Raw genomic sequence first — 22436 nt, forward strand, 5'->3', positions numbered from 1 at the left:
GCCTTGGTCATGGTGTCTGTTCACAGCAGTAAAATCCTAACTAAGACACCTACCTATAGTGCATGATTGTAGGGTTATTTGTCCCTCATCCTCTCCACCACAGGACATGGCCACTGGGGAGGCACGATGCAGGGATTTGACTGCGCTTACCGCATGCCATAGGGAAGCAGAAGGACACTGCTCAGGGGTGGGGAAGTGCGGTTGGGGGTGGGGGATGGGGCAGTCTGTGAAGAGGCTGGGGCCATCCGTTTCTCCGGCTCTTGGACACACAGGCACCACTGGGAGCCTTGGAAGAGCTGAGAACGAAGTGGGGACCTTGGATCTAGCCCAGGGGCCAAGTGGAAAAAGAGGGGAGCTCCAGGTGGTCCCGCGGGGAGGGTTCTTGGCTCCGTGGGTGGCAGGCTTAAGCTTTGGTAGTGGTGGCTGGAAGCACAGAGAGGCCTTCTTCGGGAGAGTACCGGTGGATACTGATAAAAAAGAGGCAGTCCATGATTTTAGGCGTTTATTGTCATGGCAGAAAGTGGATGAGTGGAGCTGGCGAGATGGCTCAGTGGTTAAGAACTTCTCTCTAATAAAGGCAACTAACCTAGTTAAAATGCAGGGACCTATCATAATAATCAATAAGAGGATTAATAGTGGCCCCATCAAAGTGGAAATCAAAGTGGTCATCCATGGAGTTTTATTAAACCAACTTTCAAACCATCCTTGACTGGCTTCTATTTCTTTCTGCCTTTTACCCAGTCTTTCTCTTAACTTATCCATGGAATCTCTAATTGTTCCTGAGAGATCTACATAGAAACAACATTCTTCCTTTAAGGCAGCCTATAATCCCCCTTCCTTTAAGAACAGCAGGTCTAAGTCTCTCCTATTCTGTAACACAGCTTCAGACAATGAGGTGACCGACTCCTCTGGCTCTGAAAGATTGTTCTAAAGCTCTCCCAGCTTGAGTCATAGCAGACCTAAGCTCATTAAAATGATGGGGCGTCTGGATCAAAGCAGTGGTACCGTACCCACCCCTGCGGCCACTCCTAGTCCTAAGATGGCTGCTAGCGTCAGGGTTACTGGTTCTCTGTGAAACCTAGTAACATGCTTGTCATGGATATCCTCAAGGGTACTGGCAGGGTGATGAGAGTATTCTAGGAACTAACTGACCAAGCACAGAATAATCTTTGGAATTATCAAAGATAGCAGTAGATACACAGTTAACCTAACTGGAGTTAATCCAGTATTGCAAGCCCACCACTTGTCTAATCCAGGAAACAAGTACCTGATATCTGATGTCTTAGGGCTCTTTAGGGTTTCATTGCAGATGTTGATGATTTTGGGACGGGGTTCCAATGCAAGTTCCAAAGCCAGAAACCTGGGTTAGGGCGATTTTATGATGTTGTCCCCACATGCAGGCCACACGGGTGGTAGTGTTATTAAATCCTCCTAAAACAGCAGTTCTCTCATAACAAGGAGGTTCCGAGGCCAGGCATAGCCATCAGGGCTCAGTTAGGTCCGGGCTAGTCTTATTAATCACACTACCGTAGGTGGCCATAGGGGTCTCTAGAGCGGCCACACTAACCTCGGAGGGAGTGGTAAAAGTAGGAGGTGGAGGTGGCCTTGGTGGGAGTAGAGGCCCTGAAGGACCTTGTTCAGCCAACATCTTATTAGGACCCACTGCTGGGAGGTCCTGGACCTCAAGTTGGATCTTGAAAGTGGCTCCAAGTTCTTGTTTGGTCAACCTGTCTGGGAAATACCATCTGAGACCCCATGTTCTCCCTCGCAGCCATGTAGAGGGGGCCTCGGTTCTTCCTCGGGGAGTGATAGTGATATTTAGGGGGATACAAGTTGGGTTGGTGTCACAGATTCCAAGATTGTTCCCGGAGCACTTTTGGGGAGAGGTGTAATTTTTATGAACTATGATCCAATCCCAGGAGGAACTGGGCTTCCAATACACCTCTCCCGTAGTCTCACAACCCCACGCTGAACAGAACAAGCTTTCTAGGCCCCCACATCGCCGGACTGCAGCCTTATCCCGGCCATCTTGAGGACAGACATAGAAGCCTTGTCTCGCCAGTTGGCATCTGTGCTCGGGATCCCCGCACCCAAATGCACCTCCAGGGGAGAATCTCTTTCCTGCCTGGAAAGGGAGGTCTTGTGGATCCGCATTAGGAATATCCCAAGAATCTAGGTCAGCTACCAACTGGCAAAAATCGGGAGTAAGCGTAGGCCACCACATATATGGGGGGGCAACTTGGGAAGTGGACCAGATCACTTCCCCCGTTTGTGAGAGAACCTGCCATGTTAGTTTTCGGGGAACGTGCGGATTATGGGTGGTCTTGTCCATCAGTCTTGTCCCGTCTGCGATGGAGGCACAGCTTAAGAGGATTATTAGTGGTTTCCAGGTCCTATCCATCTTGAGATTGTTCTGGTGCTTCTTTAACATGGGAGGCATGGGTCCAGGCTGAGATTCCTTCCACCTTAATAGTGGTAGGAGTGGTCATCAACACCAGGTATGGTCCTTTCCACCGGTCAAGGTTTCCCACGTGGTGGCGCCAGACAAAACAGCATCCCCCAGTTGGTACTGGTGCGGAACCGTCAAGTCCACAGGTTTGTAGGCTTCTCTGAGTAGGTCCCAGGCCTCCTTTCTCACCACCTTCTGCCCAGCAATTGGCTCTTGGCCTTCTTTATTGGCAAATCAAGAACCAATTAGGAAACTAGATCTTAGTATCTGTACCATCCCTTACATTAGGTAGCCAAAAAGAATCATTGGATATTGTGGAGACACCCACGTGTCTTTAATGTACCCGTCTGATAGATGGAGGTTTAAGAATAAAAGGTTTGGGCCTGTACCTGTGTAGTTACCATAGATACCATAACCAGGAATAGGTTTGCAGCCTTCAAAAGTTTTCAGTCTGATGAACTATAACATTTCCTTCTTCAAATAGTCTCTTGAATTGTTTCTATGTGTGGGGAATCAGCATTCAAGTAAACTGCTCTGCCATCCTTCCAGGTCTCTTCCCTCACACATCAGCAGCCAAGATTTGCAAGTCTCCCATGGTCAAATCTAACCTTTATTAACGTTGAAAGACTCCAAAGCGTCTCATTTCCTGTGGAAATAAAGGCCTAGCCTCTCCCCGATTGGAACACACTTCCTGACTTCCATTCTGAAGTTAACACATCCTTATGATATACAGGTAGATTTAATTCATCAGTCCTTTGTAAACTCCAGAGTTTTTCAGCAGCCGTGTTACCTGTCTCATTGACATTTACAAAATTTAAAGTTAATAAATGATTATGTAATTTACCACTGGGAGAGCTCATATCCCCCTTCTGTTTTACAAGCATCTCCTTTAAAGCATTGTTAAATTTTTACCCAATTGCTTGACCTGTAGGATTGTATATGGTACCCACAATATGTTTAATGCTATAATATATAAAAAATTGCTTCATTGCACTGGATACATGGGTGAAGGCATTATCAGTTTTAATTTGCAAAGGAATCTTTATGATAGCCATCAGTTCTACTCAATGTGTAAATACAGAATCAGCCTTTTCACAACTAATTGGAATCCTGAATAGGTATCAACTGTTTGATATAAGTTAGTTTTCTAAACTCTGCAAAATGAAACACATCCATCCAAATTTTATTTCTTTGTATGTCTTTAGGGTTACTTCCAGCGGGTAATGGAGCTTGATTATACACAGAACAAGTGGGACAATTTTCTATAATATCCTTGACTTGTCATCAAGTTTAATAGAAAGGTTTCTTTAAGCTCCTAGCATTCACATGATGCCTATTATGGAATAGCTTATATTTCTAATATTTGAACTGAAGCATATGGACTTTGAACTACTTTATTTTTTTTTACTTATAACTTGCCATTCCTGATGTATTGGCATCTGTATAAAAGGTTCTCACAGTACAAAGAAGAATCCAATTCTTCTTCTTTTTTTTTTTTTTTTTTTTTTTTTACTATCTACTGATGCTGCCCTTCAAGCATTGGAGCTACAGAAGAACAGTGTCTTTATTTGTCACTCTTCTATTTCTTTGTGTGTGTGTGTGTTTATTTTTTTGAATTAGGTATTTTCCTCATTTACATTTCCAATGCTATCCCAAAAGTCCCCCATATGCTCCCCCCCACCCCCCAATCCCCTACCCACCCATTCCCACTTTTTGGCCCTGGCGTTCCCCTGTACTGGGGTATATAAAGTTTGCAAGTCCAATGGGCCTCTCTTTCCAGTGATGGCCGACTAGGCCATCTTCTGATACATATGCAGCTAGAGTCAAGAGCTCCGGGGTACTGGTTAGTTCATAATGTTGTTCCACCTATACCAATTCTTTTTATAGATTGAAGTTGCTTGCTCTTAAGGATATTTGTTTATAGTTTCTCCCAAAATGCTATTGCAAGCTCTTTAGCAATCTTCACTGATTACCTATGAGGTAATTTCAGCATTAGTAAAAGTCACTACAATCTCTGCTGGGTTTGTTCCTGGTATTGACAGACAATTCAAAAACCTTTTCTATATAGGTCTTTCCTTCCTTCTTTTCTTTTCTTTCCTTCTTTCTTTTCTTTTCTTTCTTTCTTTTTTTTTTTTTTTTCAGTTTATGTACTAAAAATATGCATTCTGGGCTGGAGAGATGGCTCAGAGGTTAAGAGCACTGACTGTTCTTGCGGAGGTCCTGAGTTCAATTCCCAGCAACCACATGGTAGCTCACAGCCATCTGTAATGGGATCTGATGCCCTCTTCTTGTGTGTCTGAAGACAGCTACAGTGTACTTATATATAATAAATAAATCTTTTAAAAAATATGCATTCTAAGATATTATCTTCTGTGTGAGAATTCCTGTGGGAAAATGAATAGAAGGCAAAGTAAGTAAAATGCAGCCCAGCTTAGGATCCAGGTGATCCATGTGCTCATCCTGTAATCTTTCCTACCAGAGCCATTTCCTTTCAGCTTCAGCTGATAATTTCCTTGTGCTATTTAAACCTTGAAAGGTTTGAAATAAATTACTTAGGTCTTGAGTAGTTAATCCAATTATGGGCTGTAGTCAATTAATCTCCTAGTAATATTTCAAAAAAATTGAAGAATTTGTAATTGGTATCTTCTGATCTGTACCTTTTGTGGCTAAATTTTCTGTAAACCTGTTTTATAACCTAGATAATAGAATCTCCTCTTTGTATCTTTTCCAGAAGCAATTTGTAATCCCCAATAAGGCAAAATTCTTGTTGCTTCATCCAGCATTTTTTTAATAAGGCATCTCCATCTGAGTCAGCCCACAAGATCTCATCACATGATAAATTTTAGATTGAGAAAACTATTTATGAATCATTTCTAATGGCTGTTGTACAAAATATTGACACAAGATCAATGTCCACTGATACCTCTTAGCTGGTTTTTCATGGTTAAATGTGGGCAGAGTGAAAGCAAATTTTATCTTGTTTCTCAAGGTATTGAGAAAAAGCTATGTTTAAAGTTAGTCACTATAACAGGTCATATCTTAGGTGACTAGGATGTTAAAGGGTGCTGCCGTAAATATTCTTTGGAGGTTTCTACCCCACATTAGATCATTTAGTTCCCACATAAATAGCAAGCCAGTTAATAAGCCTTAAAGCACTAGAGCTGGGCAGGTATCAACCCTCTATGCTAGTTTGTCTACTTCCCAGTCAATAAAGCAAAATATCACTTGCTTTGTTCTGCCTGGCCTTCATAGCCATGGGTTCACAATCCACCTATACCATGCATGGTGTTCCCCCACCCCCAAAGCCCAGGAACTGAGTCCTGCCTATTACTCACTCCTCTGCACAGCTACAGGCTGTAGGCATCTTCATTAACCAGTCATGGATAACTTGCAGGGAAAGTTTGCACAACAAAAGCTGGTATACGTGATGACCTGCTTGTCTTGGAGCAACCAAATCATGGGGCACAGAATTTACTTTAAGACAAACAGCATCAGACCAACCCACCACAAAAGGGATTCTAGGTTGTAAGGAATCCATAGGCTGAATTACTTTGGTTGCCCTCAGATCTATTGGCATCCTCCATTTTCCATATTTCTTTATGACAAATACAGAATCCTGAGGCTTAGTAGCAATGTTGAGCCTTCAGCTGCTCTTGGACCAGCTATTAGTGCTTATAATTTTTCCTTATTTAAGGAACACTGCTTTGCTCAGACAAGCTTGTCAGTTAACCATCTTAAAATGGCAGGGTGGTTGGTATTTCTATTAATGGCCTCCTTATAAATTTGGAGCCAACTTCTGTATTAAGGCTAGCCCAGTCTGTTACATTTTTCAATACCTTCATCTGGAACATCAAACGGCTCGGTTGTTTTTGCGGGGGCCCACAAAACCCCTTTGTCAGTTTTCTCACAGTAATGAATATTTGTATCTCTGGATGGTGTACATTTATAAGCCCTGTCTGTCCCTTCCGCATCTTTTATATATCCCAGGAAGCCTTCTTCCTGGCTCATTGGAGAAAAAATTATCCTTAATGTAAAGTTTCTAGAGTCACTGAAAGAAGACCTCAGACTAGAATAGTATGTAAAGACACAGAACTTTTATTCTTCAAATACAGCTGGCATGTAGGGGTCAATCATCCAAGCACAATCAGGGACCATGAGGGAGGCTAGTAGGCCCCTTTTAGAACCAGTTGGTTTTCCAGTTGTAGTTGGGTCACCTTCACCAGGATTGGTTGAGCTTTATGGTATAGGATATTCGTAAATTTCTGGTTGGTTTGTACCTCAAGGGAGAGATTGCTACCTTATAGGGACTCTTTCATACCTGTTATAAGCCCTTGGCCAGACATCAGGACAGTTGCTGATTGGCTGCCCTCTTTCTGGGGTTTCTACAGGAAGCTGGGCTGTCCTGGGAAATTTAAGACCGAACATGGCTGCCAGATCTAACTAATGAGGAGCTGCCAGCGGAGTTAGGTCCTCTTGTTAGGTACTGCTTGTCTCCAGCCCTTTAGGAAATGTCTGCCTCGGCTAAAAGTATAAGGCACTCAGACCACCTTTGGTAATTGCCTGCCCAATCATAACTGAATTGGAAATACTAGACCTAATATCCACAGTAGTTTTAACCCATAAATAAATAGGCGTAGATCTGACTCTTGAAATTCTAATAGTTTTTTTTTTTTTGCATTCAGCATTAACAGTCTCAAAATTAAAGATTTAATGGAAAGTTCTCTAGCACCTGGACCTGATATGGCTCCATCTACAGCTTAAGTTACTTTGTAAACACTCAAGTTATATAATAGTTGTTCACATGGAGTGTGTTCAGCAGCCTACCTCTGCCTCCTGAAATCTCCTTAGATCTAGGATCTCTGTGTCGGCAACCAAATTCATTGTGACATTGTGAAATTCTTTCATCTGTGGGTAACTTATAGTGAATGGGAAAGTCATTGTGGGCTTCCTAACAGGCCATCCTGCAATCTTGTCATAGGTTGGCACTGTAGGCTTTGAATGGACAGTTCTTCTGACTTGAGTGGAGAACGTGTTTTATTCTGATTTAGAAGATCCCCTAATTTTGGTCCGACACCTTGTACCCTTGTGTCCCTCCGCTCCTTCCCTAAGTCTGCTTCCTGTGAATTTAAGAGAAGACAAGATTTAATCCTTTTTCTTGATCCTGATCTTGGAGAGATTGTTAAACCTATTGTAACCCACGCACCCCATGGTAACTCAAAAGGAACTACACAGGGTCCAGATGCCTTCTGCTATATCATTTTCCATTTTTTGAAACATTTTCTTTTTAAATATTGCTCATTCTTACTTCAGAGGCTTTACTTTATTATATTCAAATATTAATATTTTTATTTTTTTGGTTTTTTCAAGACAGGGTTTCTCTGTGTAGCCCTGGTTGTCCTGGAACTCACTCTGTAGACCAGGCTGGCCTCGAACTCAGAAATCTGCCTGCCTCTGCCTCCCAAGTGCTGGGATTAAAGGCGTGCACCACCACCGCCAGGCAACATTTTTCTATTAACTATTTATACTCAGTTTCTTCCCTTTCTTCAGCATCTATGTACACTTACAAAACACTTCTACTTATATCTCACTGATTCCAAACTTCCTACATCTGTCCTGAGGACTGGACACTCTAGAGCATATATTACTAATTCTAAGGCCTGGAACTTCAGTTTCTTGCATTCAGTGAGATGCCACTACTCTCTGCTTGTGTAATCTGGAACTTGTACCTTACATTGGTGCACTGCATATTCCAGGGGCTTTCAGGGTATCACTTGTGGTTCAGTAGTAAGGATATGGAGACATCTGCATCATCTGTATAGTGTAAGGCCATTACCTGCTTCGCCAGGTGTCCCTCGGTAGCCCAGTTAGCTACCCGGCATCCCTGCCCTGCTCCTGTTCTTTGAGTGCTGGGATCATGAGTGGCAGGTGATTCCTTGTCCATGGTGGTTGGCCATTTAAGGAGGAATGAAGAACAAATGGAGTCTCCAAATCACAAGACTCCTAAGAAATATCTCCTAATGGCTACCCTCCCAGTTTAAGTTCAGGCAGCCATTTTAAGTACCTGCAGCAACTGTACCAAACCATAGGGTTGCTGTGAAACAGCCCATCCTTTTGTTCAGAGGGGACAGGGACAGTCTGCGGGGTCAAAGCAGGACAGGCTGGCAGGCGATGGTAGATCTGACGAAACCACGAGAAACACCGGGTTTACTCACTGTCAGGTAACTGCACTGGCTTTTCCTGGGGGGGGGGGGGACCTAGAGATAAGAAACAATCATTTATTAGAGAGACCAGTGGGCCTCGGGGTAGGGCTAGGGCCCTAGAGCGAGATTCCTGCATTGGAGATGGGTAGTGTCTGCCAGTGAAAGACCCCCGAGCTGGGCAGTCAATTACTCTGAGGAGACCCTCCCAAGGATCAGCGAGACCACGATTCGGATGCAAACAGCAAAAGGCTTTATTGGGAACACGGGTACCCGGGCGACTCAGTCTATCGGGTGACTGGCGCGCCGAGTGTGGAGTTCCTACCCTTTTTATAGGGCTAGGGCTGGGGGGCAAAAAGCGCGGGTACAGAAGCGAGAAGCGAGCTGATTGGTTAGTTTAAATAAGGCTTGGGGTATTTCCCGGTCATTTGGGGAACCTGAAACTGAGGTGGGACTTTCCAGAAACTGTTGCTAGTTTCGCTTTATCTGAGTACCATCTGTTCTTGGCCCTGAGCCGGGGCCCAGGTGCTTGACCACAGATATCCTGTTTGGCCTCTGTCTCAGTATTATTCAGCCTTATTTTTTTTAACTAAACTTCCTTGTAACTTTTGAGAACTCAGCTCTGGTACTTTTTCATGCCTTGCAAAATGGCGTTACTGCAGCTAGCTTGCTAAGCCTTATGGTGGGGTCTTTCATTCCCCCCTCTTTCTGGAAACTGAATAAAATCATTTATTCACGTGATTCTATTTCTTCTGGATCTATTGATTTGAGTTGGTGATACTGTTGGGTCAGAACCAGGGCCTGTACCACTGAAATTCTGTCTTTTACAAACTGGACCAAGCGGTTGAGAATGCAGGGTCCGAGGAGTAGGATTAATAAAAGTACTATCAGAGGGCCCATAATGGTGGATATCAGGGTCGTGAACCATGGGGACCTGTTGAACAGTCCCTCAAACCACCCTTGTCCTGATTCGAACAATTTTTGTCTCTGGTTTAGCCTTTCTCTTAGCTTAGCCATGCTATCTCTTACTACGCCAGTGTGGTCTGCATAGAAACAGCATTCTTCTTTTAGGGCGGCACACAGTCCCCCTTCTTTTAGAAATAGTAAGTCTAACCCTCTTCGGTTTTGCAGGACTACCTCGGATAACGAGGTCAGGGATTTTTCTAGGGCACTGACTGATTTCTCTAAGGCCCCAAGGTCTGTATGTATGGCTGCCTGGAGCTGTTCGAATTGTCGTGTGGCCACTAGAGCAGTGGTCCCTGTTCCTACTCCTGCTGCTATGCCGCCCATAGTAAGTCCTCCTAACAGCAGGGCCAGAGTTAAAGACACCGGCTCTCTTTTATATTTAGTTTTCTTTTCAAACTGGCCATAAACATAATCAGGGGAGTGGTAGGTTACCTTTGGCCAGAGCTCAACCAGGACACAGTAATCGGTGGTTAAGTTAAGCACAGTAGTAGATAGACAGGGAGTGAGCCCGGTGCTGCAGGCCCAAATGGTCCCGGCGGGAGAGGCCAAATAGTAGGACCCGTCGCTCGCCTTCTGGGTGGTATTACACAGGGCCTGATGGGTTTTGGGAACTGCTCCTACGCAGAGTCCCTGCCCGGTCACTTCGGACAGGGTCAGCTTGTGTTGGGAGGTCACGGAGCAGTTAGCCGGGGCAGAGGTATGGTTGGAGTAAGTACCTAGGACGGCCACCCCTTCGTAGTAGGGGGGTCCCGATACCAGACACAGCCAGCACTCTTGGGTTTTGTCGGGACTGGTGAGGTTGAGTGCTTGGTAGGCTCCTTCTACCAGGTTTAGCAGCCTGTCTCCCGTCCCAGGTTGTTGAGAAGGCGGGGGAGCCCCGGGCACCATAGAGGCCGCGCCTGAAGGAGGAGGATGAGGAGGCCTGGGGAGCATGATCTGCACGGGTTGGGAGGGAGGTAGCTGTTCAGTGATCACGGGGTTAGGCCCAATGGGGACGCGGGGTCCTACATTGAGGACCTGGCGGGTCAAAGAGAACAGGGTCACCGGGTCGGTCCCTGTGGATCGATACAGTCTTAGTCCCCATGCTTTGGGGGCGTCCCAGCTGGCCCTTTTACCCGCGTCAGTGAATTCTAGGACTAGGGGGTTGCATCGACCCCCCGGTGTGGCACCCTGGACGCTACTGGAGACCACTGAGGAATCATAACAGGGGCCCTGGCCCTTAGGAGTGTTTCCTCGCTTAAGGGAAATTAGGTCCCATGATGATGATGGCTTCCAGTATGCCTGTCCAGTGGTCTCACATCCCCATTTGCCACAGTAGCCCTCTCTCGGCCCTCCACACCCTGTTAGCACAGTATGACCGGGGCAAACATAGAAATCAAATGTTCTTGTCCTTTTTCTTCCCCCGGGAGAGCGGCAACCATGTCCACTAGAGGATTCCGGGTCATCCCAGTTGTCTCCCACTAAATCACACAAGTCAAAATATAGTTTAGGGAAGGTGTCTGTCATCGTCCCCAGGAGGGAGGTAGCATTAGCTGTTTGTCCTGTCATTAGGTTGGTAATTCTCCAAGTGACATTGAAGACCTGGTGAGGGCTGTCACGTTGTACCGAGGCTCCTGCCCTCACCAAGATCCCCATAACTATCAGGGGGCCCCACGGGTTAATCTTATCTTTAAGGGGTTTTGAGAACGCTGGACCTTCCATGCTGTTCCTGCCGGAGGAGTTGTCGCCGCCTTTGCGTGAGCGGCGTGTATCCACGCAGAGATGCCGTCTACTTTGAGAGCGGTGGGGGTGGTCAGCAGGACGGTGTAGGGTCCTTTCCAGCGAGGTTCCAAGTTCTTAGTCTGGTGCCGGCGTACCCACACGGCGTCACCGACACGGAAGGGGTGTGGTATCACTGGCTGATCTAGCTGGTCCTGATAAGCAGCGGCCAGCGGCTTCCAGACCTCTCGTTGTACTGCTTGGAGGGCCTGTAAGTGAGCTTGGAGAGAGGGACTATTAGTTAACTTTGACATTTCAGGATCATGAAAATTGACAAGGGGCGGGGGTGCCCCATACAGAATTTCATATGGAGTCAGTCCATGGGGGCCCGGAGTATTCCGGGCTCGGTAGAGGGCTAAGGGGAGTAGGAGTACCCAGTCTCTAGTGCCAGCTGCAAGCGTTAATTTGGTCAAAGTCTCCTTGATTGTTCTGTTCATTCTTTCTACCTGACCTGAACTCTGGGGTCTGTAAGCACAATGCAGTTTCCAATCAATTCCCAGCAAATTGGCCACCGACTGACTTACCTGGGAGACGAAGGCAGGCCCATTATCAGTCCCCAATACCTGTGGCATCCCAAATCTTGGAAATATTTCTTCCAGCAGCTTCTTGGTTACAACCCTGGCAGTCTCATGCTTGGTTGGGAAGGCTTCTACCCAGCCGGAGAAGGTGTCCACAAACACCAGGAGGTATTTGTATCCATACAGCCCTGGCTTAACTTCAGTAAAGTCAATCTCCCAATGGGTGCCTGGTCGATGTCCCCGTACTCGCACCCTGGCTCCGATTTTGGCTTTACTAGCATTTACTTGAGCACAAGCTGTGCAGGACTCTGTCACATGCTGAAGAATTCTATCCTTGTTTAGCATGTAGTAGGGGCTCTCTTCTCTGTCCAGGAGTGCTTTCATCTTTTGGAGGCTGAGATGGGTGAGTCTGTGAAGGGAGTCTAATAGCTCAAACACAAACTGATCGGGCATCACAGGCTTGCCTTGCAGGACCCAATACCTTTTTATTTTATCATAGGTGGCTCCCAGTTCTCGTAGCCTTTTTATATCTGTCTCGGTATAATGGAAGTAGGTAGGCGTATACGGGGTCGAGGTCTCTATAAGGAGTGTGGAGGTTTTTCCTATGGCTGCCTCCCGGGCTGCTTGATCTGCCATTCGGTTGCCCCGAGCTTCGGCACTATTTCCTTTTTGATGTCCTGGACAGTGGATTATACTGAGTCCCTTGGGCAGAAAGAGGGCCCTTAGCAAGGCTAAGATCTCGCTTTTGTTTTTGATCTCTTTGCCCTCTGAGGTCAACAACCCTCGCCTCCTATATATTTCTCCGTGGACGTGGGCTGTGGCGAAGGCGTAGCGGCTATCAGTGTAAACATTCAGCTTCTTACCTTCTGCCATTTTTAAGGCCTGAGTGAGTGCTATCAGTTCGGCTCGCTGGGCGGATGTTCCAACCGGCAGTGCCCTTGCCCAGATTACCTCGGTCTCAGTGGTCACCGCTGCTCCAGCTCTCCGCTGTCCCTCTTGTAGAAAGCTGCTTCCATCTGTATACCAGGTGTGATCGGCATCTGGGATGGGCTGGTCCGTGAGGTCCGGTCTGGTTCCGTGCGTCTCAGCCAAGATCTCGAGGCAGTCATGGGGGGCTTTCTTTTCCGGTAGGGGGAGCAAGGTGGCCGGGTTGAGGGCCACCACCGGTCCGAACTGAACCCGGTCTGTATCTAGGAGCATTGCCTGATAGTGGGTCATGCGGGCATTGGATAGCCAACGGTCAGGGGGTTGTTTGACCAGTGCTTCTACCGCATGGGGGGCCAGGATGACTAACGGCTGTCCCATCGTTAGTTTGCCTGCATCCTTTGTCAGAACGGCAATGGCTGCTACCATCCGTAAGCAGGGGGGCCACCCGGCTGCCACTGGGTCCAGCTTTTTGGACAGGTAGGCCACAGGCCGGCGCCAAGGTCCCAGTTTCTGCGTTAGGACCCCTTTGGCGTAGCCCTGCTTTTCATCGACAAAAAGTTCAAAGGGCTTGGTCAAGTCTGGCAATCCCAGGGCAGGGGCCGTCAGGAGGGCCTGTTTGATTTCTTGATAGGCCCTCTGCTGATCTGGGCCCCAGTCAAACAGAGTCCCAGTTTTGGTGAGAGGGTATAAGGGGGCCGCCATTTCCGCAAACCCAGGGATCCAGAGGCGGCAGAAGCCTGCCGTCCCTAGGAACTCCCTTAGTTGTCGAGGAGTCTTTGGAACGGGTTGCCCCATCACAGTCTCTTTTCTAGCCTCAGTCAGCCATCTCTGACCCTCCCTTAGAAGATACCCCAGGTATTTGACCTGTTTCTGGCAGATTTGGGCTTTCTTGGCCGAGGCCCGGTATCCGAGGTCCCCTAGGGTTTGTAGTAGGGCCCGAGTACCTTGTTGGCAGTCTAGTTCGGAAGTAGCGGCCAGCAGTAAGTCATCCACGTACTGTAGCAGGATCAAGTCTGGGTGCTGGATCCGGAAGTCTGCTAGGTCTCTGTGCAGTGCCTCATCAAACAGGGTGGGACTGTTTTTGAAACCCTGTGGGAGTCTGGTCCAGGTCAATTGTCCAGAGATCCCCATTTCTGGATCTCTCCACTCAAAGGCGAAGAGAGGCTGACTGGTGGAGTGGAGTCTCAGGCAGAAAAAGGCATCTTTTAAATCAAGCACAGTGTACCACTGGTGGGACGGAGGGAGTCCACTTAAGAGGTTATAAGGATTGGGCACGGTGGGGTGGATATCCTCCACCCGCTTGTTGACTTCTCTCAGATCCTGGACAGGCCTGTAATCATTAGTCCCTGGTTTCTTAACGGGCAGCAGGGGTGTGTTCCAGGGGGACTGGCAGGGTACCAATATTCCCTGGTCCAACAGTCTCTGTATGTGGGGCTTAATCCCCAGCCTGGCTTCTTGTGACATGGGGTATTGCTTTATGGACACAGGGGTGGAGGTTGCCTTCAGAGGTATAATCAGAGGCGCTTGGCGAACTGCCAGTCCCATGCCCCCGGTTTCCGCCCAGGCCTGGGGAAAGTCAGAAAGCCAGGTGGACCCTAGAGAAACATCCGGCTCTGTCGAGATCTCATGTAGCCGATACTCATCCTCTATGTTTAGGGTCAGTACTTGTAGGGGCTGTCCCATCGGTCCCACAATCTGAGCTCCTGATCCCTCGAAGTGGATCTGGGCTTTTAGTTTAGTCAACAAGTCTCTTCCTAGCAAAGGATAGGGGCAGTCTGGCACATGGAGGAAAGAGTGAGTGACCTTACCGGTAGCCAGGTGTACCTTGCGATCTGTGGTCCAGCGATACCGCTTTCCTCCAGTAGCCCCTTGGACCCAGGCAGACCTGTCACTTAGGGGTCCAGGATTTTGGGTCAGCACGGAGTGTTGGGCCCCAGTATCTACCAGGAAGGTGACTGGTTGCCCCCCGACTGTGAGGGTTATCCTGGGTTCAGGGGGGGGCTCCTGACCCTGACCTCCCTAGTCATCTAAGGTCAGGAGGGAGGTCTGGGGCCTCGGTCCTCGGGGGCCTCGTGGCTTCTTTGGGCAATCCTTAGCCCAGTGTCCCTTTTCTTTGCAGTAAGCGCATTGGTCCTTATCAAGTTGGGGCCTCCTTCGCTCTCCCCCCTGTCTATCCTGTCTCTGACCAGTAACTACAGTGGCCAAGAGCTTGCTCATTTCTCTTTGTCTTCTGCGGTCCCTTTCTTTCTCTCTCTGCTCATCCTCTGCCCTACGGCGCTCTTCTTTTTCCTCTGTTTCTCTCCTGATACGTTCCTCTCTTTCTTCCGGGGTCTCCCGCTTATTAAAGATCTTTTCAGCTTCCCTCACTAAATCTCCTAAGGTCTTGCTTTTTAGATCTTCTAACCGCTCTAACTTCCGACCGATGTCCGGAGCGGACTGCCAGATAAATGACATGGACACATTGGTTTCTTGCCCTGGGTCCTCAGGGTCATAAGGAGTGTACCTGCGATAGGCCTCCTTGAGTCTCTCTAAGAAGGCTGAGGGAGACTCATTAGGTCCCTGGGTTATTCCTTTTACCTTGGCCAAATTGGTGGGGCTTCGGCCCGCGTTTTGGAGACCCGCTAAGAGCAACTGGCGATAGAGAACTAGGTGGTTCCTACCTTCAGGGGTTGTATAATCCCAATCGGGACGTTCAAGGGGGAAGGCGGAATTGACTTCATTAGGCAACTGGGTGGGGCGTCCATCGTTGCCCCGGACTGCCTTTCTGGCCTCTAGGAGCACCCGCTGCTTTTCTTCTCCTGTCAGCAGAGTCCCCAACAATTGCTGACAGTCGTCCCAGGTGGGTTGGTGGGTGGTGAGGACAGACTCAATTAAGGCGGTCAATTTACCTGGATCTTCAGAAAAGGAAGGGTTATTATTTTTCCAGTTATATAGATCAGAGGAGGAAAACGGCCAGTACTGTAACTGACCATTACCCCCCAAACGGAGTGGGAAAGCCCGAGAGGTGGTGGAATCTGCCGCGGGGGGGTCTCTTTTGCCCCGCAGGCGAGACACCATGGGAGAGGGGGCAGGAATCTCAGAAGTGGAGGTGGCCTCTTCTCTGTCGCCATCCCCGTCAGGGGAGGACGGTCCCTGTTCTCCGTACGGCGGAGGGTCTTCTGTGAGAAGGTCAATGAGAGGTCCGCCGTTATCGGAGAGAACCTGAGGTTTAGAAGGTCTGGGTTTTATAGAGGGGGTAAGAGCGGGGTAAAGGGCAGATCGGGGCGGAGGTTGGGTCGAAGGACCGGATGGGAGGATGGGAGCGGTTGGAGAGAGGGAGAGTTTGGGAGAGACAAAAGGTTTGACCCACGAAGGGGGTTCATAGGCAATAGCCTCCCAGGTGACAATGTATGGGACCTGATCCGGGTGTCCGTGGGGACCGGGAGAGAACACCTTAGATTTAACCTGTAAAATAATGTCCAAATTAAAAGTACCATCTTGTGGCCACCCCACATCGAAAGTTGGCCACTCGGCAGAGCAGAAGGTGACCCAGCGTCTCTTCTTGACATCCACGGACTGGTTGGACGCAATGCGCTGGACGTCTCCCCAGTGTTCAAGGGTCAGACTTAAAGGAGTGGTTACGGTCTGTCCCATATTTTTAGAAACGGTCCAAAACAATAACGAACAGACAAATGACAAAACAACACTGAGACAGACAAGACGCGCGGCGCGGTTTTGGCGAAAAACCGAAAGCAAAAATTCAGATGGAGGAGAGGAGCGTTTTGGCCCCTCGCCGCCCAATAGAACCACGTATCCTTCGGTTAATGGAGAAGCTCCAAAGAATCCGAAACGGGTCGGGTTCTCAGATACAGATTGGGCCACAAAAATGGCCCCCGATGCCTCTGAGACGTCTCCCAGGGCTGCGGCCGGGAATACGAACTCGTCAGTTCTTCCACGGAACCGCCAGATACAGATCTAGTTAGCTAACTAGTACAGATTCAGACGCAGGCGCAAAGATTAGATGCCGGCACACACACACACGCACAAAGACAGAGATGGAGACAAAACGATCGCTGGCCAGCTTACCTCCCGACGGTGGGTCGGTGGTCCCTGGGCGGGGGTCTCCGGATCCCGGACGAGCCCCCAAATGAAAGACCCCCGAGCTGGGCAGTCAATTACTCTGAGGAGACCCTCCCAAGGATCAGCGAGACCACGATTCGGATGCAAACAGCAAAAGGCTTTATTGGGAACACGGGTACCCGGGCGACTCAGTCTATCGGGTGACTGGCGCGCCGAGTGTGGAGTTCCTACCCTTTTTATAGGGCTAGGGCTGGGGGGCAAAAAGCGCGGGTACAGAAGCGAGAAGCGAGCTGATTGGTTAGTTTAAATAAGGCTTGGGGTATTTCCCGGTCATTTGGGGAACCTGAAACTGAGGTGGGACTTTCCAGAAACTGTTGCTAGTTTCGCTTTATCTGAGTACCATCTGTTCTTGGCCCTGAGCCGGGGCCCAGGTGCTTGACCACAGATATCCTGTTTGGCCTCTGTCTCAGTATTATTCAGCCTTATTTTTTTTAACTAAACTTCCTTGTAACTTTTGAGAACTCAGCTCTGGTACTTTTTCATGCCTTGCAAAATGGCGTTACTGCAGCTAGCTTGCTAAGCCTTATGGTGGGGTCTTTCACCAGTTGGATGAAGATCTGGTGAGACTGTGGCCACCACCTCACCCCCACCAGACCATAGTTGTCAAGTTTACTCTGCTCATGCCTGGGAGCGCCACAGCGCATCATCGTGGACAATGTAAAGCTCTTTCACTCCATATATTCAAGACTTTTACTTAGAATTATGAATTCTCTGAAAACATTAACTTTTTGCTTCATTTGCCTCATTTCTCTACAGAGCATTTGAACATAATGAGGCATCAACATGGTAGTTTAAATCACATAGGCTATTTGCTCAATCCAGCTACAGCTAGAGTACACATGGTGGGTATTAAGCCAGGACACCAAATGGATCCGACCATACAACTCACTCTTCTGGGAGGACTAGATCTCTCAACTATGTGTTGGACAATTCTGAGTTGCCAAAGCTTAGGGCTCAGCAATTAGGAGCCCTGGCTGCCTGCTCTTCTTGGAGTTAGGTTCAATTCCTAGCAACCAAGTGTAACTCCAATTCCAGGGGGATTTGATGCCCTCTTCTGGACTCCACAGGCACTGCACACACATGGTACAGACATGCAGGCAAAACATATAAAAGTTTTATAAATAAAACTAAAATTTTCAAAAAAATTTCTTGATGCCCTCTTCTGGCCTCCATGGGCACTGCACACATATGGAACAGACATGCAGGCAAAACATAAAAGTAAAGATTTTATAAATAAAGCCAAATTTTTCAAAAGATCTCTCATGTTAATATTGTGGCATGTTTCAGAGTAGGGCTGACACATAGAAAACCAAATAATGGAATTTAGTTCGACAGACACAAAATTCTCATGTTCTCTATATGCAATGAGAATGCCTCAAAATTCATCCGTTCCTGCTATGAAGGGGACAAAGTAACCTAAAACCTTGACTCTAGGGCTGGAGAGACGGCTCAGTGGTTAAGAGCACTGACTGCTCTTCCGAAGATCCTGAGTTCAAATCCCAGCAACCACATGGAGGCTCACAACCATCCTTAATGACATCTGACACCCTCTCCTAGTGTGTCTGAAGACAGTTACAGTGTACTTACATATAAAAATAGTAAATAAATATTTTTAAAAAAACACATAAAAAAAAATCTTGACTCTACACACAGATGCCTACCTTCTCTTCTGGAAGTCGGACCAGTTCACCTCAAGCTCCAGAGCTGCATAAGAGATGTCACAGAGATGATTAGACCGGCAACAATGAGATAATTAAGAAACACACCCATGTGTAGACTATGTTGATATTAACTATCTTTTTGTATAAACAGAACCCTTAATGTACTACCCAGAAATGTTTGAACACAATTGTTATTTTATTTGTTTTTTTTGAGAGAGGGTTTCTCTGTGTAGCCCTGCCTGTACTGGAGCTCACTTTGTAGTCCAGGCTGGCCTTAAACTCAGAATCCACCTGCCTCTGCCTCCCAAGTTCTGGGATTAAAGGCGCGCGCCACCATACCCGGCTTGAACACAATTTTTAAGTGCAAAGCCATATTTCCCTCTAAGTATTAAACATTCACCAACGCTCCCATTTATTACATTTATTATTTTGAGTGTGCACACACGTGTGCTAGCACACACATGAAGGTGCAAGAATAACTCTAGAGGGCTGGCTCTCTCTCCACCAGGTCCCAGAATCAAAGGTAACGGGCTTGGCACTGCTAAGCCCTCTCACTCCATTCTCCAAACCCTCATCTACTTTAAAAAGACATGGGGTGACTGCATTAAATTCCTGCCTGTTCTGTTGGCCTCAGGTAAATCCTTTAACCCATCACAGCAGCGTATCCTGTCAGGTTAGAGTTCTCATCCTTGGCCAAGAACTGTTCCTGGAATTATGCCTGGAAAGCCAAACTTGCCATCTAACACATACCTTGAATTCATGATCATCCTGGACACAGCACTCATCTGCTCAAAAGAAAAAAGAACCAGCACTGTTACAAGCAGCAGCCACAGCTTCCTTCAGAAAGGACCTTCCTGGTGGCTCCTAGCTGCATCTGATGATGGAAGGCCTGCCTCTGACTAGCATTTATTCCTGCACAGAGCTCTGATCTTCATACTGCTGACAGCTGGAGTCCATTTTATTGCCTCTGGGCCATCTTTCCCACTGTTTCCACCCCAGAAGCCAAAAACTCTTAATGTTTAGAGGCAAATAGTACTGCAGGTAATAGCGGTACTCTTCCTTTAAGAAAGTGAAACATTGTCTCTGATTTCAAAACCAGAAGCAGCATCAGATGTGTCTCCTGAGCCTGAATGAGGAAGGGAAAAATAATTCCTCACCTTAGAAGCTGGCTCATGCTGCCCTTCACTCTCGAAGGGGCTCAGCAGAACCCTAACCTCTAACGGAAAGAAAACTACCTCGCAGGGAACTTGTTTACAAGAGCCCACAAGCCTATTCTTCCTCTAAAATGCCCTTTACCAGGTACAGTGGCTTATGTCCATAAATGCCAATACTTAGGGTCCTAGAGCACAAATATTCTCTGGGCCAGCATGACAATCTGTCTCAATAATCAAATAATCTTTTAAAAAGATTTATTTCTTCTATATGAGTGCACTGTTGCTATCTCCAGACAACACCAGAAGAGGGCATCAGATCTCATTACAGATGGTTGTGAGCCACCATGTGGTTGCTGAGAATTTAACTCGGGAACTCTAGAAGAGCTGTCAGTACTCTGAGTCATCTCTCCAACCCTGATATTTACGTTTAATTGGTGTCTCAACCAGCCACCTCTTAAACAGGGAGGACTCCAGGGTGCTCGCTGAACACCTATACCCGGTCTTAGGAATTCCAATTCACGATTCCTAAATCATGGTTTAGAGGTTGCCTTGCTTAAGTGCTAATCCAGTCGCTCAGATTTCTCCCAGGACCCAAAACCCAGACAGGCTGGGTCTGTGTCAGCAGTAGGGTAATCCAGGTCCTTTAGGCAGAGGTCCCTGCTGGACTCGCTTGCAGGTATCCGCCTGAATATACCCTCAAACCTTAAAACAAACGAGCACAAAACAAAAAGCCCAGCCTCTGTGCCAAGCGGCATTTAAAGGACACGTGCGGCGGCGAGGACGCGCTTGAGTGGGCGAAATTACCCCTGTCCTTGCTGACACTGGGATTATCCTGCCTCCTGTTACTTTCCGAGCTCTGATCTCATTCGCTTCCTAAATAGGCGATGTCCCTGTCATCCGAGTCTTGGGCGGGCGGGAAGCCCCGAGTGTGCCCAGGACCCGGGCCGTCCGGACGCCGCGCCTCCACCTGGGAGGGGACAAATCCGGGCAGCGCAAGGCCGATCTCCTGTCCCACACAGAAGGGACGCGTATGGGCAGGGACCCGCGCCACGGGCGAGCGCCGTGAAAATCTCCGAGGCCACGTGGCGTGGTCCTGGGACTCGCAATGGTGAGAGTACTTACCAGGAGCGCGCCGCGGCGGAAGAGCAGGGCGCCAGGGCGGGACCGAGTTTAAAACCGACCGGACATTGAGCACCGGGGCTCAGCCAACCAGAGTGGCCCAGCGCCCCTCCTGCCCGCCCCTTCCCCCGTTCCCGCCTGACTCCAGCGCCGGCCCTAGCGTGTCCCCTGGCGGCACCAGAGCCTCCCAGCCTGCCCCTACCCCAGGGCAGCGGTACCACTCACTGGCCTGACTGTGGAATATGTCACCTCTCTGAAGGTTAGAGGAGCATCTTGGAGCCACATCACTTGGGGATTTCTTTTTCTTCTCCCCGTGCTTCTCAGTCATATATTGAATTTGGTACTTTTAATTGACCCACATCCTTTTGTGCTTATTTTTATTTGAAGACCCATATGTAACGAAATTTCCTCCTCTTAAGAAAACTGAGACATCATGGAGAGTGGAGTGGACTCTCTTAAGAGGGGCTGGTACAAGGAGAGGACCCCATGCCTAAAAATCCCACTACTGGCTGTGCATTTTCACCCAGGAGGCACCTGTGCCTGTCAGAATCAGGCTGGGATATTTTGGGGTTTGTCTTGTTTTTTTGTTTGTTTGGTTTTGGTTTGTTTTATCCCTCCCCCCCCCCCCATAGTGTTTCTCCATGAAGCCCTGGCTGTCCTAGCACTCCCTCTTTGACCAGGCTGGGCTCGAACTCTCAGATCCACTTGCCTCTGCCTCCCCAGTGCTGGGGTTAAAGGCATGAGCCACCACCCTGTAAGGTGGACCCTCTTTACTAAAAGCAACTGTCCTTCTAACAAAGGAAGACATAAACCGATAATGAGTGACAAAGGAGAAGGGAGAGAAGCGACTACATGGCCAGGAGTGCCCAGGATTGTGACCACTGTGTGGGAAGACACAGGAAAGATCCCTTCAGTGGTGTTCAGAAGCAGTTGGTTCAGCTGATACCTTGATTTTGGACTTCTGGCTGCCAGCGCTGATCTGGCGATTCCGTGGAAGCCATTAAGGGCTTTGTTAAGGCAGCCCAGGAACCTAGCATAATGACTGACAAGAAGGGATTGAGTCCTCCCAGTGGTTAAGGCTAGCATCTCCTAAGGACTTGCACACAGTAGCTCAGTAGCTGTCGAATTACTCAGGTGGTGAGGGATGTCATGGTGAACATCTTAGTCATGATGCCTGAGTTTAGGGACTTTTTTGCTAGACATTTATAAACTCATGAGGCAAACCAATGTTCCCATCACCCGAAGAGTTTACATTCTCTTCTAAAGCAGGAGTTCTCCAGAGAGAGAACAAAGGGGAGGAGTTAAGAGTGGGAGGCAGGAAATCACACAATCCCATGCCTTCCTCTAGGGTGGTCTACAAGCCAAAGAAACATTGTGGGGCCACACCCAGGATCCTCTGCCCTAATTTGTTTTTTTAAAAAGATTTCTTTATTTATTTTATGTAAGTACACTGTAGCTGTCTTCAGACACCAGAAGAGGGCGTCAAATCTCATTCCAGATGGTTGTGAGCCACCATGTGGTTGCTGGGGTTTGAACTCAGGACCTACAGAAGAGGAGTCAGTGCTCTT

General features: G+C 48.0%; 1 protein-coding gene, 1 long non-coding RNA gene and 1 other non-coding gene across 4 annotated transcripts; all 3 read right to left on the reverse strand.

Moving 5' to 3' along the window:
* Window positions 1-490: 490 nt before the first annotated feature.
* AI506816 (expressed sequence AI506816) lies at window positions 491-20897 on the reverse strand. 2 transcript variants are annotated; one of them, NR_015554.2, is made up of 5 exons: window positions 20872-20897; window positions 19346-19380; window positions 18596-18638; window positions 8511-8686; window positions 491-2641 (listed from the first exon to the last, which is right to left on the reverse strand). It is a non-coding gene; the product is annotated as an expressed sequence AI506816 (long non-coding RNA). The 2 variants fall into 2 exon arrangements; NR_038090.1 differs by lacking the exons at window positions 491-2641; window positions 8511-8686 and having other exon boundaries at window positions 18247-18638.
* Window positions 10001-13888, reverse strand: Gm42226 (predicted gene, 42226). Its single transcript, XM_011249800.2, has 2 exons — window positions 11895-13888; window positions 10001-11590 (listed from the first exon to the last, which is right to left on the reverse strand). Exons 1-2 carry the CDS (start codon window positions 13608-13610, stop codon window positions 11516-11518), a joined length of 1791 nt encoding a protein of 596 aa, XP_011248102.1. The 5' UTR covers window positions 13611-13888; the 3' UTR covers window positions 10001-11515.
* On the reverse strand, window positions 19221-19291 carry Gm50451. The gene has a single exon (XR_003956113.1). It is a non-coding gene; the product is annotated as a small nucleolar RNA SNORD93 (small nucleolar RNA).
* Window positions 20898-22436: the final 1539 nt, after the last annotated feature.

The sequence above is a fragment of the Mus musculus genome, chromosome 5, assembly GCF_000001635.26.
Source record: "Mus musculus strain C57BL/6J chromosome 5, GRCm38.p6 C57BL/6J".
Lineage (NCBI taxonomy): Eukaryota > Metazoa > Chordata > Mammalia > Rodentia > Muridae > Mus > Mus musculus.